Consider the following 20141-nt stretch of genomic DNA (forward strand, 5'->3'; position numbering starts at 1 on the left):
TGAAATTTTTTAATATGAAGTAAATCCAGCACAAGTAATGCGCACCAATCTTCAATTCACTACCTGTATAAGGACTCATCCATAGTCCATGATGCATTTATTTTGAGATATATAGTTTTCCATGATTGTATTCATTTTGAGATATAATTTCACTGTCACAATGATGAAGTGAGCCAGAATTTTCAGAATTCAACTGAATTAGACTAAGTAAGAAAACCTATATAGACGTCAACTTAAAAATACATGTGTGATTGTGTGGTGAGATCCAAGTTATAAACCTTCAACTTCATGGCAGAGAAATACAACAACTGCATGGAATGCTGCTTCTGCCGAGATGATGTTGTCCAAACTAAAGAGACTTGACATGATATTCTCAATCGTACAACTTGGAATGTAGGAGGTAAATTCGATTCCTGTATTGCGCCAATTCCTACGAGCTATCTGACGGAAATTATGTACAAAAAAGCATTCAGTATGTTGTTGTCTGGAACGTATCATGATGAATAGTGGTTCTGACCATGAAGTTCCGATCTTGTAGAAGTAAAAGGCTCGGCTGTTGAAATCAAAGACAACAAATTGTGGTAATATATAATGTCAACACAAAATTACTTCACAAAAACACTTTCAAAAAAACTCGGTTATCTTCAAAACGTAAAAAGTATAATACGTACAAGAACAAAAATGGAAACATTTATTTGAAAATTTTCCAAGTACAAACTGGTGAATACTCAACCTACTAAGATGTACAAACACTTCTAAAATAGTAGTTCTATTGTTTCATAGGCTCATACCCGTATCCTACATACCACAAAGACTCTAAATACTTGTAGATGCATTTGATATAAAAAATATATATACCTTCACTTTTTAAACATATATACTGATAGAAATTGGAATTCCACAATAAATATATAAAATTGTAGCATTTCATTATGTCTACCATGATTCATGATCATTTTTTAAACATAAATTCTCTCGTAGTTTAAGATATTTATATTGATTTTTGTATGTAATATTATAGCCATGTTGTGTCCTATAATATTTAAATTTTGTTATATAGCCATGTTGTGTCCTATAATATTTAAATTTTGTTATATCCCCATGTCTGGGTCATATCCATGCTTCCTAGTCTACCAATCCACTTCATCAATTCTTCAGTGAGAATGACAAAATTATATAAAAAAAAAAAAACTTAAAATCAAACTTACCTTCATCATCTTCATCTCCATTTTGACTCGTAAAGAATGGGGTCAGGTAGTTTTTATCTAATGCAGTAAAAGAGGCAGCACTGCAACGAAGAAGCAGAGAAATTAGATTGGCAATATCATTAAGAAAAGTATACATTTAACCATATTCACAGTTTCAGAACATAGACAATACGTCTTGTGGAATTCTTTTAGCTTCATCTTGATTTTGTTCCCTGAAGATGATTCTTCGTTGTAAGGAGGAGCAATATAACCATTGTTTCCATCAAAATTCTAGCAAAAAAAAAAATATACATATATATATATATATATATATATATATATATATATATATATATATATATATATTAGTTGAAAGAGAATAAGACACAAACATGTTAAGAAAAATTCATAACAGGACATGGATTATTATAATAGAATGGTCAGTAACATTAATTTTTGGATGCAATTCAAAAACATAATCATTAGTTCAAGGTAAAAGACATACTAAAAGACAAGGTAAAAGACATACTAAAAACTTTGTAGAAGTAGAATACATAAAACTAAGTAAAGGGTTATCATTTGTTGTAAAACTTACTGTGATGGTACCAACTGAAGCCAAAGGGCTATCATTATCTCCACCTACAACATCTAGAGCTTCCAGCATGCTACCTGTTGAACCACCAATCAGCAATACCTGGAACAAATAAAGTTTCATGTTGAAATTACTGCTCAAGGATGGCAATTAAACAAAATGTGGGGGTAAAAGTCAGCTGCCTGCTAATGACCCAAACAAGAAAATTATATGAATAGGACAAAACTTCCAGTCAATACGTGCTACTCCAACTTTCTCCTGAACTAATCTGCTCCTGATCTTATGTTAATCATCCATCTCAACATTCTCATCTAGCCTACACTCAGTTTTTGCTCTTATTGGCACTGTGTGTGAAAATTATATTACAATTTACATGATATACAAGTATACAACATAGTCAAGTAACTTACAGTTTACACTACCCCCATATTTATCTTTTATAAGGATTAGCTTAATGAATGGACAAGAGCATGCCTACCGTCAAAACAACTATTGCAGTGGTTGCGGTAAAGATGGTCTGTCCATGTCCTTCTGGAAGATCATGAATTGATTGCAGAGCAAGCGCAAAAGCCATTGCTCCTCTAAGTCCTGTTCATGTGCACAAAGTGCAAAACTTAAGCATGGCATTATAGAATACACCACAGGCAAGTCAACCTAGTAAAGTCCATGATTTATGTGTTAATTTATTCCTTACCACTATACCAAAGTGCCTTCTGATGTTTTGGAGGTATCTTTCGATGAGTGGGTCTGACCAGATTGACCAAATAAGCACATGAGAAAACATTTGTTGCCCTGCATAAAGTGACCCAACAATATTGTTTACAACTTCCAAGAGAAATGCAAAAGCAAACCATAAATATGTTTAAAGTGCATGCAAATCTTTATACTGTAAAGTAAAGAAACTATCCAAAAAGCCAGAAATGAGCATGTGCCACAGTAATCAAAGACTTAAAATGATAACAATCAGTATAAATACCTTGCAATTCCAATGAATATCTGAAGTGGTTGAGTTAAGGAAGAGCACCAAGAAAACATAGATCGCTAAGCTAATATAAATGATAAATCACAACACTTCAAATTTATATGCCAAAAAAGGATACAATGGAGAAGAATATAAATCCAACATGTGACCAGCTATGTTGCTCCATAGCAATATCAAAGCCCATGTATATAAATCTGTAAAACATCAGACAAAAGGTGTGCACATATTATTCAGAGAAAATGTTAAAATAAAACAGGGTAAATATCGCAAATGAAATCCTCCTTACACAAATGTTTCAGCTAAAGATGATATCAACTCGAAAAAAGCAGAGGCAAACCGTTGAGAACTTTGCGATAAATTGGAATACGTATAATGTTTCATGACCTACAACAAAACATAAAAATACTAATAAAGATGTCTTGACACCGAAATGAAAAAACACAAAAAATATATATAATATGCACTTACTATTCCTGTGAACAGGATTGACACAATACCAGACAGACCAAGGCCTTCGGCAAGCATATACCTGAAAAAGGAAATAGTTTTCTGATTTGCACCATGAATGGAAGAACTTGCAAAATTTTTGAGAAAAGTTATGAAGAAATGGTCCAAGATGACATCTTACGAGAAATATGGGAAAAGGACAAAGAGACAACTTTCCAAGTTCTGAAGGCTGGACGGAACCATAAAATTCATCTAATCAGTATTTTCTAAAAATGATGCAATCACCAAACAACAAATCTCCTAAAGAAAACTAAACATTAAATACTTACTTGTCAATATCCAATCCTGCATACTTAAACAGGTTCTGGTAGTCAAGGTTTTACAATAAATAGTGACTTTTAAATCTGAAAAGATGTTACAGTGTACCACAAATATATAGGCCAAGAACGGGTTTAAAAGGATATCAAAGCAGATATAAATCCAACTCCAACACCTGAAGAACCACCAAACGAATCACAAGTTAGGAATACTGAACTATAACAATTCATAAATCATAACAAAACAGAATAGCATCTATGATGCTAAGTAAATCAAATAAAGCAAGTTCTTTAGTGAGGTTCCCTCATCCCCCCAAACACCAGCTAAACAGTGCATTATGTGAAAGACTGACCTGCAGACATTGACCCTACAAAAGTCTCCAAAAATCGAACAACCACCATGAATAAATTTTGTCCAGATGGATCAGCTCTGACTGATGACATTGTCCTGCAAAGTACATGCTTAAGTTAAAAGTGGTCCTTAATGATATTGGGCTACTTCGGATAAAAATTATATACTTCAGAAGCTCAGGTACCTGTACAAAGAAATTGCCATCTGCCCATAACCCAAGAGGGAGGGTTAAGACAAAAATAACAAGTAGAACGTGAGAAAAATAATGGAAATGATCAGCCAATTAGCACTATCTATCTATCTTTAAACCATATACACACTACGGCATTAATATTAAAAAAAAGTATGTAGATTCTCCAGCAACAGAAACTTACTGCATCATTCAGAACAGATTCTCCAAAAACCAGGGCATATAGATTGACATCTGTGCCCAGCTCCTGCAAATAACGAAGGTGAAGTTCCAAGTTAGAAATGAAATAAATCAGATGGTATATATTTATTATACATATAATACTCAGAACTACCACAAAGGAAAACAAAAGATGAGCTCAGATAGAAAATAGGAAACCACAAGCCACAAACCCCTAATGAGAGTCATTACTTAGCCATTTCATCCAATTCTCCATGAGTTGATGGTGTAGAATATTGGAGATTTGTAAAACTTGAAATTTTCCCAACTAAGGCTTTATGGAACTTTTCCTATTATATACATTATTAACCAAAGTATAGGCTCTATAGTCTATAATGATATTTTTTGTCTGTCAGAATTAATTTATGTCACTATAGCAAATCTTATGATAATCTAAACTAAGGTTTCAACTTGTGAAAAATATGGAAACTTGAGCAACAAACAAGCAGAAATAGGAGGGAATGCTAATAAATCCCACCTATTGATGTTCCGCTGTCTTTGTATAGGACATGCATATTGGGTTCAAGGGTGTAAACTAGGGGTGAGCATCGGTTGGATTCGGACGGGTTTGGGCCTAAAATGACCCACACGAAGCAAACCGAAATAGTTTTTATATCACCCATTCCTGACCGTGAAACTCTTCAGGTTGAGTAGTTTCGGATTAGGCAGGTTGCGGATAAGTTTGGGTGCGTTCGGTCAGATTTGAGTAAAAAAAGAAGTTGAGAAGAAGGAAGAGAAGTAGCAAATGATAAGCACGAACTGAGGAAGTGAAAGCCTCCTTTCAGAATGAGTGAAGTGAAGGAGAGACAAAAACAAAAGATAAAAACATGAACAGATCTGGAATATTGAGGGCGTAAATGAAAGTCTCCTTCCAAAAGAAATGAGCAGACGATGATGAGAGACTCATTCATAAAGCTTTTCGTGAAGCTTCTAAAGAGAAATGTTAACAATATCAATGATATAATAATATGATACTGCAGGTGAGAGTGAGAGAAAAGGGGTGCAATGTAGAAAGGCACAATGTTCAATGCCTGCAACTCTGCAAGGAAGCTGCAACACATCTGTGAGTTTGAAAAAATAAGCTCCTTGTCCTTACATGTGATGCTTTGTTCGGTTGGGTGTGGATATTAACGGATTACTCTTTTCTAACCTGCATCCGTCCGAATTATCCGACTTTAACCGATTTTTTTATTTAATTGAACCCAACCATCCGAAAACATTGTTTTTAAGGCGGGTTTCTCAGTTTTTGGTCAGGCCAGTGATTTTTGCTCACCCCTAGCATAAACCCCCAAAAACGAAAAAAGAATACTTAAAAATGTATCGAAAGACCTTTTTCGATGGCTAATTTCTCTAAGCCTTTGTTACCGATTTTATGGATCACAAACATATATGTCAGAAGATGTGTCTGGACTTACAGACTAAAGGTTAAATGGAAGAATTACAAAAATAAAGTGGTAAATCACCTGAAATATGGACAAAACAGTAACAGGATCAGTAGCTGATATAAGAGCACCAAACATCAGGCACTCCACGAAAGGTAGCCTATACATCAGAAAGAGCAAGCCACCAAGATAACTGCAGCATAGAGGAAAAACAATAAGCAATCAATTGAAAAATCCTGATGTCAATAGCATGCTATAGCAGTGCTATAGTGGAGCAGAGTGGCCCTCAACCAATATGGGATTCAAATAGTGGAGCAATTTCAATAACGGCAGCAATAGCAGCCAAAATATTGGTTTTTTGCAGTATAGCAGCACTACCATGATACAGCCTTCAAAAACCCATTTTCACCCCTATAATACATTGTTTGGGGTTTTGGGGGTAAAATATTCCAAAAAAAATTGCCTATGTTTAGACCTCTGTTCCTTCAAATTTTATAGGACTTTATTTCAAGTGTTCTGTTTTCTCTTCTTTCTTTAAACATATAAATTCACATTCTACTAAATTTTTTTTTATCTAATTTGTTATATTCATTTTCTATTAATTTCACTATCATCTTTTAATTTTTTTACTTCATTACAATGTTCTTATTACCTCAGATTGATGGTGATTGTGTGCATAAATTGAGTTATTATTTATCATGAATTTCTTTAATTTTGGGTATTTTGTTTTGGTTTTGAGCATTTATATGTATGACTGTATGTGTAGCAAACACTATTTACTATGCATTATATAACTAAGCTTTTAAATAACCTTTTGCGTCTGTGATTTCAACCCTATCTTTGAGGTTTTGGGTTTACTGTGACCACAATTGTCTACAATTTTCCACAATATCAAGGATCGCAGCGAAACCACGACCATTTCTACGACCGCAGTTTAAAACCTTCATAATATTTAAATGGTGGTCATTTCACTTCCCACTATCCCGCCATAGTGTTTTCAAAGTTAGTCCTTAAGCACCGCAACCCGAGATCGATAACTAATTCACCCCAGAACAAGACATGCGTACCAAGTGTAAAAATAGCAAATTCAAAATGGGAGGTAAAAAAAACTTACACCAAGATACCCGTTACAATTGAAGCTATGAAGGTACCAAATATAGCAAACGTGACAATTGCTCCAAAATTTGAGAAAAAGGGTTTCTGCAAAGGAATCACATTATTAACACCAAGTCAAAAGGCCAGTCCATATAAACAAAGTAAACTTCCAGCAAAGAGAACACTGCGGAGTGTGGAGGGACCCACAGGCGCTAGACTGAACCCAGACTGGGTAATAGAGGAGTCAAGAAAAACACATGATAGTCTAGCCAGAAGACATAAATCAAACAAATAAAAACTCGTTAAGGAAAAAAAAGAAACAATAAAAGTATAATTTTCAGTGAGGATATAATATGATAGGAGGTAGCAGGAACAGGAAGAAAAACTCCTCGTGAAAATTGAACCACCCCCTGAGGAAAATCGACAGTCCCAATGTCAGCTAACGAAAATAAACTCAAAAAACCATAAACAGAGTGATGATTATTGAAAACAACCTGATACTAGTTTCAGTGTCTGAAATGTTTGCTAGTATGCCAACAATTAACCCTGGAGAGTGAAATTTAGGTCAGAAAATGAAGAGAATAATAACAAGAAAGAGGTTTTGAGAGGGAATGGTACCTATGAGAAGAGAAGCACTGGCTTCGGGGATGATGTAAACTTTCTTGCGGCGGAGGACGTGGCCGAGGACGAAGGACAAGACCAGCATCATGATCTGCAGGAGGATTCCGACGCCGGCGGCTTGCTGCTCCTTGCCGGGAGCCTTGCGAGTGTCCGCCGGAGAAATTTCTAACTCCGAGGTCATTATTGTTCTCCTTGCCGGAAGCAATTGACTCACTGATCGATTGCTTCCGGTTGCGATTGGATCGTTGAGTTCTTCGGGAATCAGAAGAAAAGGAACAGAACTCTGTTCTGATTAGATTCTCTCTATCTGGTTTGTGAGTTTTTCAATTCTGTTTCTCTGTTCTTCTCACCTCTTGGACTCCGGAATATTAAATATATTAATATTATAAAATTTGATTTTTATTAATCCACCTTAAATTATATTTATAAATTATTAAGATCGTTTATATCAAATTTTATTAAAATTAAACTACAAATAGATAATCAAAATATTCATATATTAATATATTTAAAAACATTTATATTAGATTGATTTTAATCTATGTGAATAAGATATTAAATGAATTTGAATTATATTTCTTAAACAAATTATACTATTTTATAAATTGTTATAGAATATAATTTTTATCTATTGAATCATTAATTTAAATCTACATATTATCTAATTGAAAAGTTTATCAACAATGTAATAATTGATCAAAGTTATATCCATATAATTTGATAAATAAATGTTAATAAATGACAACATTGTCAATACAATAAATGTTATTATAAAAAAGAAATAGTAATTTGACTAATTATTTTTTTTTCCAAACATTTTAATATGGTTGAAGCTAATTTTTAGATGATGAGAGATGAAGGTCTTCCTTTATGTAATATATGTATAGGAACACATGTTCACCTTTATTAATTTTCAACTTAACATATTGTCATAAATACGTAAAGGAATAAAGAAAAAAATTAATATGAAACATGTTTTTAAAAACCAACTAAACTAAAATTAATATAAATAATAATACATAATAAGAAAATTTTAAATATTAATTTTAGCGTAATAAAAAGTCAACTATAAAACTAACCCCAAAGCCTTTTTCTTTTTGTTACTATATGTCAAATTTATGATGAAGGAGCATTAAATCAATTTGCAAATTTGAGGCCTTTCTTTTTTTCAAGTTTGGGAAGTTTTGATTATGAGAAAAAGAGAGTAGTCAAGAATTTGGTCAACAAGGGAGTGACACATAAGAAATAGAATCATACATTGACATGAGAATCAATCGAACCTAGATATATTTTAAATAAAAAGTTTTACAAGAATGAAATTCATACTTACGTGATTTTTCAGTAAAAAACATATTTTAGTTTTCATCCATATATAAAATAGTAGTATATATATATAAAATATTACAGAAGTGTCCAGAGGTTGAAGACGACGAAAAGGAGGAGCACTAACAATAGCGTCACAGTCACAGCACACACATCTGCAATTGGATCCGCCACAAATTGAAGAGCATAAATGGTGCCGAACACGCAAGTTTAGAGATCTGAACATTAATCACAATCACCATCACGGTTCATGCTTTTGTGATTGCGTTCATTCTCACCAATGGACAAGTCAAGCGCTCTGGAGTACATCAACCAGATGTTCCCCAACGGTACGCCACAATTCCCGATCTCACTCGCAATCGCAAGCGTTTCTAATCGAAACCTTAACTTCTCTCAAATTTGCCTGTTGTTACGCAGAGGCGTCTCTCTCCGGCGTGGAGCCGCTGATGCAGAAAATCCAGAACGAGATTCGCACCGTCGATGCCGGAATTCTCGCCGCCGTTCGCCAGCAGGTGTTAATATCTCTTCAATTAGCGTCCAGTGATTTCATTGATTTGGTTTTGTTCCGTCAATTTCGCTCTCTGATGGCTCCGATTCTCTGATTCCAGAGCAACTCAGGAACTAAGGCGAAGGAGGATCTCGCTGCTGCCACACGTGCCGTCGAGGTATGTGCGTGGGTGAAGTAGTTTATACTGTTTATTTTCCTTCTTCAACGTTTTGAACCTTTGTGTTGCGTTGTATGCGTTTTATCTGCACATTCCCTTGGTAAATGCAGGAACTTATGTATAAGATCCGAGAGATAAAAACTAAAGCTGTGCAGAGTGAAACAATGGTTCAAGAAATATGCCGTGACATTAAGAAACTGGACTTTGCCAAGAAGCATATAACTACCACAATTACTGCACTTCACCGGCTTACAATGCTTGGTAAATCTTGCTTTTCCTCCTTTTACAATGCTTGGCAAATGTTTATTTATTTATATATGGTACTTAAGCTTGCTTGGTTTACAATTTAAGAAATTGAACTTTATACAATTGTGGTTAGTTAGACATGTTAATCAATTTGAGCTGGTGTAGTTCTTTGGTAAAACAAGTAGATATTGTGTAATTCTGTTTATACGATGTTGTCCTCTTGTGGCATATAGCAGTCAAATTACAAATGTGCGCAATCTGTGAATTACAGAAAAAATGCCAACTTCTGAGCATTTTTATGTGACTATAGAGGGTGTGGGTATGATTAAATTTATAGTCCTGCAAGGGATAGTTTTCAATCATATAACCAAATTTGCTTATACTGTTATAGATCATTTTCCATTAATTTGCCATAACCATGTAAAATAGTATAACCCCCATAATCAACTACAACAAACAACTACCATGTATTGGTTGCAACTCAACTAGTATTTCTGTGTTAGCAACTTCAGAACTGAATAAACCATTATACTATTTAAACCAAGTTGGTGCATATTTAATGTACAAATTCAAAACGGCGCATCTATTCTATAGGTTTTTTGCACGCTTTATAGTTTTTTTGATGCATAGACATTTTTTTTTTTATGTTTTACTTCAGCAAGCTTACCTATTATATGGCAGTCTCTGCTGTTGAACAACTTCAAGTCATGGCTTCAAAACGTCAATATAAAGAGGCAGCTGCGCAGCTGGAGGTATCCAATCTATCTTTACAGCATTTTCGTATAACTGTTGTTTACTGAATTTGTGTGGTGTGTGTGCATGTGTGTTTTGGTAAAACGAAGATCTATTACGGTTTTAATTATTATTAGTGCATGGCTTAATGTTGTTTAATGCATTGTGTGCATTCATGTGATTAACTGATAATATTTATTATTATTGTGTTATTTCTCCGGAAAAAGTTTTCCTAAACATGCTACAAAGTGAAAACACTTGCTCAAAAGCACACTATATACTTTAGAGGTTTACTTCAGTTGTATTTGCTTCTTTGTATCTGATCATGGCTTATGAATTCCTTACTTCTCATTCGTCTCATGTAGAAATTTACGATTATTGTTTTAATTAACTAATCTATAACACTCAACTTGTTTTTGTTTGACCTATCAATTTATTGATACTTTCATCTTGTATTTCAGGCAGTGAACCAGTTATGTAGTCACTTTGAGGCCTATAGGGATATTCCAAAGATCGTAGAACTAAGAGACAAGTTTAAAAATATCAAACAAATACTCAAGTCACATGTGTTTTCTGATTTTTCTAGGTATATATTGTTACTGATTTCCATCTTGTGCTCTGTTTGTAAATCTCTATGGGCACTACAACGTGAATTGGATATACAATGTTCATTTAGATTGCTCATCAATATTTGTTTCTTATATAATGTTTTATGACATGTTATTAACCTCACTAGATATAGTAGCTGTTTGGTTCCAAAGAGGCTATGTGTAACTGGCTTCCTCAATTTTCTGTTTTTGTCTCAGCTTAGGTACTGGAAAGGAGACAGAAGAAACTAATTTGCTACAGCAGTTGTCTGATGCCTGCCTGGTTGTTGATGCATTAGAGCCTTCTGTAAGGGAAGAATTGGTAAATAATTTCTGCAATAGGGAGCTTACATCGTATGAGCAAATTTTTGAAGGAGCTGGTATGTTTGATTTATCTGGAACATTTTTGTGTTAGTTTATACTTAGAGTTCTTGCCAAATGTCTGCATATTTGGTTTTCCTTATTTTTTCATCTTTAGAACTTGCAAAGTTGGATAAAACTGAACGAAGATATGCATGGATTAAGCGCCGAATGAGATCAAATGAAGAAATTTGGAAAATCTTTCCTTCTTCATGGCATGTTTCTTATCGTCTCTGTATCCTATTTTGCAAGAAGACAAGGTATGGCGTTTATTTGTTTATACACCTTAATATATATAACACTGGATCTTTCACACCTTCTCCATTAAAAGAAACCATGGCCATAGTAAAACATGATTACTTCTAGTTTGTTGCGAAATGACAATTTAATTTATTGAATATTAATAATTTTCTTACTGCAGTTTGAATGTTACTTGGACTTCATTTCCCCATCTGTGATTTTGAATTTCCAACATCAAATTTAATCAAATGCCAAAATTTTCGGATGTTTTTATTTTGTTTGAATATTTCATATATTGTATGGTTTTGCAAAAAGATGTGCTGGAATTAAGCATTTTACAGAATATTGTCTTTTCATATGTAGTAAACTTTGTTCAGGGTTATTATATGCAAAAATGTTGTTGTGTTTATGATACTTGTCTCTACAGGAAACAACTAGAGGACATTCTTGGTAATCTAAAGGAAAAGCCAGATGTTGGGACCTTATTATTGGTAAGCCATTAAATAATGACATACTGACATACTGACAATGCTGTTATGATAGTTACTTCACATGTTTTGCAGCTACACTTCCTTGTCACTATTTTCCCTTTCCCAGGGCTTTTAATTACTGAATAACTGTAGATGGATGTTTTTATGTTATTTCCTAGATGGTATTGATGCATAAGTTGTCAATCTTGTATTTAGGATGAAAATACTTAGATTTTGTGTTTTTCGGTGTTTCATCTGTTAATTTCTTGCAGGCTTTACAAAGAACTTTAGAGTTTGAGGATGAATTAGCTGAGAAATTTGGGGGAGGCACTCAAAACAGAGAGATTGGAAATGAGATTGAAGAAATAGGTAAAGGGACTAATTCTAGTAGTAGTGCCATGGATATCCGGAAGAAGTATGAAAAAAAGCTTGCTGCACATCAAGGAGGTGACAGTGAAGTATGTATATAAATTGCTAAGGTTGACAGTACTTATTCATAAGTTTTTTTTTTAATATTTTCAAGATTGTAGTTATAAAATGACCATCATGTTTGATTTTTGTATATATAGGAAAAAGATGGAAGTAAAGATTTGGCAGTGCCTGGAGCTGGGGTATGATCTCATTTAACTATTTTCTAATGCATATAATTGATTTTATAGATTAAGTACATGTATGTATTTACCATTATGGTCTCTGAGGTGTTGTCATGACTCATGATGATATAAATGCTTTAGGGATTAACCTTTTTGGTTTGTCTTCCTGTGATTTTTTTTCCTGTTTTTCTTTGTCACTGTTATCTGATGTGGTTCTTAATCCTTTAATTCCAACTTCCAGGTTTAGTTTGTTTGTGACAGATGCTTAGGAATTTTGTATCCCCCAAAAAAGATAGCACACATTATGATATTACTTTAATATTTTTAAATTTTGAGTCTAGGTTATTACCTCCTATTTTTCCTTCTAAATTGAAACCCAGAAACAATTGTGGACTAATATTTTCTTGATTTCAATAATTTAGTTCTTTCAATCCCAAGTCTGAGCTTATGTGGCAACTCTTGTTGAACAGTTGCTTCTCAGTTACTTTATAATTATTTTCATATTTATCATAGTGCAAAAGATGGAAGTAAAAGATTCCAAATTACAAATAAGTAAGGTTGACGTAAAAAAAAATCACTTATGTCTTAGTATTTTCTATATTGTTGGTTGTAGTTATTGATTTCATAGAGGTTTCTCATTTTATTCCAATTGGCCTGTTTCATTGAGATAGACCTGACAAATGCCTGGGTTGTTTGGACAGTTCAACTTCCGTGGAATTGTTTCATCTTGCTTTGAACCTCACTTAACAGTATATGTAGAATTGGAAGAGAAGACACTGATGGAAAGTCTGGAGAAACTTGTTCAGGTAATTTGTGTCACTTTTTAGGTATGTGCTCTGTCATTTACTTCTGATTTTTTTTTTCATATTGATTAAACGTTTTATCCACTATAGGAAGAGACATGGGATATTGAGGAGGGAAGTCAGAGTAATGTTTTATCCAGTAGCATGCAGGTGAGTTCCTTGATCTATCATTTCATGTCTTATGAGCTCAAGTAATGTTTTATAGTTTGTTACAGAGCAGAGTAACTTGCCTCTCTATATCATTTCATGTCTTATGAGCTCTTAGAAGTTCTTATAGGTGGTATCTGATTAACTGTTGTGAAAGAGTAATGTGGCTAGATAGCTTAATAGTATGTTTGGATGGGGGATTTTGAGAGAGGAATTCAATTTTTTAGTGAATTTAAATTTAAATTACCATGTATGAAAATGACCTGTTTTGGATATTAAATCTAAAGAATTTTTGAAATGATTGAAGTTCTATAGGGGATTTTTTTCCCAAACAAAATGAAGGAACTTCAAGTAACACCTAAAATAAAGGAATTTCAAATAACAAAAAATGAAATTTGCATATGATGGAAATTAAATTACTTCATCTAAATAAAGAAATTTAAACACAAAGAAAATTGAATTGCTTTATCCAAACAAAATATTTTAAAAATGAAAGGAACTTAATTGAAGTAACTAAATTCTTATGCATTTTAAATTCCTTAAAATTTTGAAATCCCTTATCCAAACACCATCAAAATCTTTTTTTCTCCCTTTTATAAAATCATTTTTCTTATGCTTTATGTTTACTTGGTTTCTTTTTTTTTTTTTTGGGAAAAATGTAAATTATATTAAACCTAAAATGATACAATAATAAACGGGGCATACCTCGCAGTTAAAGAAAATCAAAAGCCTCCCTAATACAAGAAGACCTATATCAAGATGCTAAAACAAATGCTGCATAGTTGTTTCTTACTTGGTTTCTTTCTGTCATGCTGCATAGTTGTTTCTTATAATCAAGAGAAGCTTGAAGAGATGCAGTGCTTTAACAAAGAACCAGACACTTTACAATTTGTTGAAGGTAAACTCCTTAATTATTATTTTAATATTTCTATTCTATATAAGAAGTGATAATGCATATATCAACAATTGAATCATGTGTCCAAATCGTGGATGGTTGCTCATAATGTCCATTGAATTAAAAATATAATTTCTTGCTATTGTCTATGTAATATCATTAGTCCTGGCAATGCTATATTATTTTAATGCGCCTTCTTTTAATCAAGCTTTTAATGCATCTTCTTTTAATCAAGCTTTTAATGCATCTTCTTTTAATCAAGCTTTTAATGCATCTTCTTTTAATCAAGCTTAACAAAGTAGTGGTGTTTCTTACATTTCAGTTTGATTAGAAGTTATTTTCTTTTATTGTTGTAATGTTGTTCATGTTCTGGATATTCAGACTTCAGAGTGTTTCTTTGCAGATAAAGAGCTTAAATGTACTGATGAGAGTTTGATTTCTTTTTTACTTTTGCTTTTGTATATTTGTTTAGGATAATATATTATTTTCCTCCTATATATTTTATATCTTCTTTTAATCAAGTTTCTTCCCTTTAAAAATAAGGTGAGAGAACAAAAAAAAGTGTTAATTCTCTGGTCTTTGGAGGATGGGTCATGGCTGATTTCTGGTTAAGCTGCATGTTTTTTATGCAGAAATGTTTGATATAATTTAGTGATGACATAAAAATAATTGATCCACATCAAGAGTTGTAGCTTATGTAACTTATCGATTGTAGCTGAATGAGGCAGAAGAGTTAATAATAAAGATATGCCATCTTTGGCAGTAGTGTTATAAGTTTTAAAGTATTAAAAAATATTATTTGACTATGTGGCGGAAAGAAAACTCCATGCAGTTAATGACTTTATTTATTCCCTTTCAATCTTAGGTTTTCCAAAGAGTTCTTAAAGCATATGCTACAAAGCTCTTTGCTAGACTCCCAAAGGGGGGCACTGGAATTGTTGCTGCAGCCACAGGCATGGATGGACAAATAAAGGTATCTTCAAAGGAATTGTTTTCATAGTAGTGAGATATTGATGCTGTCAAATAGCTTTCTTTGTGTGTGTGTGTGTTTAATCTTTGGATATGTTGAACAGACATCTGATAGGGATGAAAGAGTGATCTGTTACATTGTAAATTCAGCTGAATATTGCCACAAAACGGTTAGTTTCTGACATCCTTCATCCAGTTGATATTGAGTAAATGCCTGATTTACTAACTTAGCTTTGTACTTGATAGGCTGGTGAACTGGCTGAAAGTGTTTCTAAAATAATTGACCCTCAATATTCAGATGGGGTGGATATGTCTGAAGTGCAGGTATTAATGCCTTCTCAGTAAATGATTTTTTTTCTTTTTTCTACAGCTCTCATTCTAACAGAACTACACAATTATACAGGATGAATTCTCGGCCGTTATAACAAAATCATTGGTGACCTTAGTGCATGGCCTGGAAACTAAATTTGACATGGAAATGGCTGCAATGACACGTGTCCCTTGGGGTACTCTTGAGAGTGTTGGTGATCAATCAGAGTAAGTTAAATTCCTTAATAAATTTAGCAAATGATTATCATTCCTGACAAAGTTCATTAGTTTAGCTGTACTATTTTCTTGCAGGTATGTTAATGCCATAAATTTGATCCTGACCATTAGCATTCCTGCACTTGGAAGTCTTCTTTCACCTGTCTACTTTCAGTTCTTTCTGGATAAGGTGATTGATTGTAAAGTGGATTAAATACATGAAACTATGGATTTTGACATCAAAACTGGCATTAAGGACAGTTTCTTTTCTAACATCATAGTTACAGGTTTATAATTAATATAATTGATTTTTTTTAAATAACTTTCTTTTTGAATATGTCATTCTGTTATTTCATATTTATCTTCAATCATTTCCGAAACATCTTCTGAAGTATATTCTTGAAGATAACATCTCCGGATAGTTTGTTAATTTAATGATCCCTAATAATTCACATGGTGTTGCATTTTTAAAAATCTATTCTCGTATTTTAATCTTCAGCTTGCATCATCTCTTGGTCCACGCTTTTATTCTAACATTTTCAAATGCAAGCAAATATCAGAAACTGGAGCTCAACAGGTACTGACTGTTTTTTTTCTTTTTGTTTTTAAAATTCCTTTTAGTTACACGAATGGTAAAATACTAAAATCAAAGCATTTTTTTAGTTAAATGTATTATTGATATATCATTATTTTTTTTAATAATAATCTCTGTTTTTTGAGGAACTCTTGTAACTCAATTTATGATGTTAATAAGTTAATGAACTGATTTTTGCAGATGCTATTAGATACCCAAGCTGTAAAGACGATTCTTCTTGAAGTTCCTTCCCTTGGTAGACAGGTGATATTAATTTGTACTCAATAGTTTCTACTGCTCAAATATAACTTGGTACTGCTTAAATAAGTGAGAAAAGTATTGGTTTCGTAGTATTCTAAATACTTGCAAGAAACAATAATGATCTGAACTGACTATCTTGACCAACCCGCTACTTTATGTTGCATGTGATCTATATGCACTGCATTGATTAAGGATCCATTAGTCTAGAATCCATAGGAGCTTGCCCTTGTCAAATAAATTAATAGTGAAAATGACATACTTCTGTTTGCATATCTAATTGTCGATCTGTAGTGTGCTTGGCGCTGGTTTATCTCATTACACGAACTGCTTATTTTCTCTGATAGACATCAGGTGCTGCTAGTTATTCCAAGTTTGTAAGCCGCGAGATGAGCAAAGCCGAGGCCCTTTTAAAGGTTTGTTGTCTATTTAATTGAAGGAGTTTTCAAGAAGGAAAAGACTTCTACCTAATTATCAATCAAACCCAAACATGTAATTATTTCCTTCTGACAAATTTGTGTGATGTACATGTTTAGGTTATACTTTCTCCAGTTGATTCTGTAGCAGATACTTACCGTGCATTGCTACCTGAGGGTACACCCATGGAATTTCAACGAATCCTGGAGCTTAAGGTTATAATTAGCTATTTCTTGCTAGTTCTATCAAAATCTCTAGTTGGTTCATTGCTAGTTGTTGCATTATTTGTTTGTTCTGGACCTCTGATTATTGAAATACAGTATGCCAACAAACTTATTCAATATAAAATAAAATTTTATGGTTAAGTTCATGATTAATAAAATTATTGAGTTCATTAACATTTGGCTCATTAATTCAAGCCGAACAGTCATAGGCAAATGGGCCACCCTCTTAAGAAAGGAGTAATGTTCATATTTGCAAACATAAGGATCTTACAAAGAAGCACTATGAAGAATCAATTTGTGAAAATTAGTAATTCTTAATAAATCTACCCTATAGCAGTTCAAGGTTCACTAATTCAATAGCACATTACATCTTCAGTAAGTAATCTGATAGGAACCCAGGTATCTCGTTTCAGAAAGTAGTAGCAATCCCAAATTACAAAGGTAGAATCATAAAATGAAAAAATGAGAAGATACAAAAGCTCTTTGAGGATTTGTTAGTCTCTCTTCCCAAATTCATATACTTAAACTTCTCTCTTACTCTATCTTTGCTTATATCCTCATTAATTTCCTCCTTTTCTTTCTACTCCCTTAGCCACGTGAGCAAGTTGTTACATGCTGAATTCCGCCACCATGTTTTGTTTTCTGTTTTGGGCCTCCAATCCTTTCTCCTCTCTATTCTATTCCTCCTAGGTACATTCAGTAACTATGTCATCTAAAATAAACTATTTGCGAACCTTGCCGTATTAAATCTTATTAGTGCATGGATTATATGCAGATACGGATACTGAAGAATTGAGATTGATGAGGAGCATGCTATGTCTAAATCCTACAGAAGATGTGTGTGTGTGTGTATATATATATATATATATATATATATATATTCAAATAACTACAATTAATTAAATTAGTTAATGTTCATTAATGATTGATGCTTCACTTATGGATGCTATCACATGATGCTAATTGTTTTTTGGTTTTTGGATGCAATTGAATGCATGATTTGTAAATTTCTCTTCATGTTTGGAGGATTTATGTATGAGTTGTGTCTTCAGGGTCTGAAAAAAGCTGACCAACAAAGCATTCTTGATGACTTCAACAAACATGGGCCTGGAATTAAGCAAACTCAGATTGCACCTTCAATTGTGCCAGCAGCTGCTCCAGTAGCTCCTGTGGTACCTAGCCCCTCTGCTATTGGACTCATAGCGTCGCGAGAGGATGTTCTTACTAGGGCTGCTGCACTTGGACGAGGAGCTGCCACCACTGGGTTCAAGCGGTTCCTAGCTCTAACTGAAGCCGCCAAAGACAGGAAAGATGGGCCTTTCAGGAAGCTCTTTAATCCATAATGACGAGAGTGCTACAACCCCGATTTTTTGGCCAGAGCGCATGAGCTTTTAGTTTTCTGTTTCTTTTTGCTTTTCTTCTCTTTGATTCTTTATGTAAGTTTAGTATCGTGTTAATCTGATTTCACTCAATCAACTGAAAGCTGTTAATGAAGAGATCTATCTACAAATTTGCATAATTCTTTCTGTAGCTCATAAGGGATTCTTCTTGTCTGTTGCTCATTACTGCCCCGATTTCCCATGCTTACTTCGCTACTTACTGTTCACAGGACGGTATCAAGGACATTCACTGAGGTCCTTCCGATAATTATGGAAGACTGATAAAACAGATATGTGTGTCTGCCACTCTGCTGCATTGTGAAACTGTTGAATTTTGTGTGATTGATCTTGAAATTTATTCTAGAGGAGGAGGATGTTGGGCTAACATAGTCTCGACTTGGTGCTATGTAAGCAGGTAAGGTAAGGTGAAAGTTGGTGACACACCTGTGTTAGGAATCATGTCTCTAGATGGGATAAGCCTTCAAAGTTTATCACCGTAGGCCCAAAACTAATAAGTAAGGTATTCTAGAAGGGTGGAGGCAGTTAGGTAATTACAGAGTCTGCTAGTGGTTGTGGAAGTTTGTTAGTAATGATTGAGGGTGGTGTGTGAATTCTGTTATAAGGGAATGCTGGATTGTTATTGGACTGTTGAGACTTTCTCACACTTGGGGGAAGCTCAGCTCTGAGATATTTCCCTTATCCTCTTATTCTTCTTTCCAACTTACCTTTTCTGCAGGCACCATTGATACAATACGTATCAACCTGTCAGTCAAGTACAAGTGTGACTAGGGTGCTGAGGGAAGTGCGTTGCTAACTGAGGTATGTGGCTGGGATAAGTGGTGGGGGTGTCAAGGTGTGTAGCTCCAAAGCATAAATAATGTCTCACACAAGTTAGTACCTAAGGCTTTGTTTGGCATGTTTAGCTAAAAAGATAACAAATAGCTAAAAATGTTAAAAACTAAAAAGTGATAAGTTAGCTAATTGAATTGAAAAAATATTTGATAAAATTAATTGATTAACTAATTGATACCTATAAAGTGACATAAAATAACTAAATATGCATCTATATATTTATTGAAAATAAAATAACTTATTGATTTTTCAAGAGTAAAATACTCTTTCTAGAAATTAACATGGATAACATTGGAAAAAATAGAAAGTTCTTAATTTAAGTCATACGTTATTTCTATTAAATTATCAAAACAAAGTTAGTAATACTTTTAAAAAAGCTATTTAATCAAACGCATTAAATAATTTACATTTGATCAGATAAACTAATCAATTAACCTATAAATTATTTAATTATCTTACGAAGTACAGTATATACTTTTTGATTCAACTATAATTTCC

The 20141-nt window shown here is 33.5% G+C and overlaps 2 protein-coding genes across 4 annotated transcripts; one reads left to right on the top strand and one right to left on the bottom strand.

The window, feature by feature from the left end:
* Window positions 1-115: 115 nt before the first annotated feature.
* LOC100781280 (sodium/hydrogen exchanger 6) lies at window positions 116-7724 on the bottom strand. The gene is made up of 22 exons (XM_006586747.4): window positions 7382-7724; window positions 7258-7309; window positions 7114-7173; window positions 6971-6995; window positions 6783-6868; window positions 5750-5861; window positions 4252-4314; window positions 4062-4081; window positions 3879-3973; window positions 3673-3701; window positions 3538-3569; window positions 3390-3437; window positions 3230-3290; window positions 3048-3145; window positions 2880-2955; window positions 2756-2775; window positions 2474-2571; window positions 2258-2367; window positions 1783-1881; window positions 1381-1478; window positions 1209-1288; window positions 116-553 (listed from the first exon to the last, which is right to left on the bottom strand). The coding sequence occupies exons 1-22, from the start codon at window positions 7563-7565 to the stop codon at window positions 495-497; spliced, it is 1605 nt and encodes a 534-aa protein (XP_006586810.1). The 5' UTR covers window positions 7566-7724; the 3' UTR covers window positions 116-494.
* A 1000-nt stretch (window positions 7725-8724) lies between these two features.
* Window positions 8725-18931, top strand: LOC100799852 (vacuolar protein sorting-associated protein 53 A). Of its 3 annotated transcripts, XM_003534975.5 has the most exons (24): window positions 8760-9036; window positions 9125-9219; window positions 9316-9372; window positions 9483-9633; window positions 10300-10370; window positions 10812-10936; window positions 11157-11317; window positions 11416-11557; window positions 11965-12028; window positions 12280-12465; window positions 12577-12618; window positions 13302-13406; window positions 13494-13553; window positions 14371-14448; window positions 15311-15418; window positions 15519-15584; window positions 15661-15738; window positions 15818-15951; window positions 16036-16129; window positions 16439-16516; window positions 16715-16777; window positions 17119-17187; window positions 17308-17403; window positions 18465-18931. In XM_003534975.5, the coding sequence occupies exons 1-24, from the start codon at window positions 8988-8990 to the stop codon at window positions 18753-18755; spliced, it is 2463 nt and encodes an 820-aa protein (XP_003535023.1). In that variant the 5' UTR covers window positions 8760-8987; the 3' UTR covers window positions 18756-18931. The 3 variants fall into 3 exon arrangements, with proteins under 3 accessions (XP_014617330.1, XP_003535023.1, XP_006586811.1); XM_014761844.3 differs by lacking the exon at window positions 16439-16516 and having other exon boundaries at window positions 8725-9036; XM_006586748.3 differs by lacking the exons at window positions 8760-9036; window positions 9125-9219; window positions 9316-9372 and having other exon boundaries at window positions 9495-9633; window positions 10277-10370.
* Window positions 18932-20141: the final 1210 nt, after the last annotated feature.

This window comes from Glycine max, chromosome 9, assembly GCF_000004515.6.
Source record: "Glycine max cultivar Williams 82 chromosome 9, Glycine_max_v4.0, whole genome shotgun sequence".
Lineage (NCBI taxonomy): Eukaryota > Viridiplantae > Streptophyta > Magnoliopsida > Fabales > Fabaceae > Glycine > Glycine max.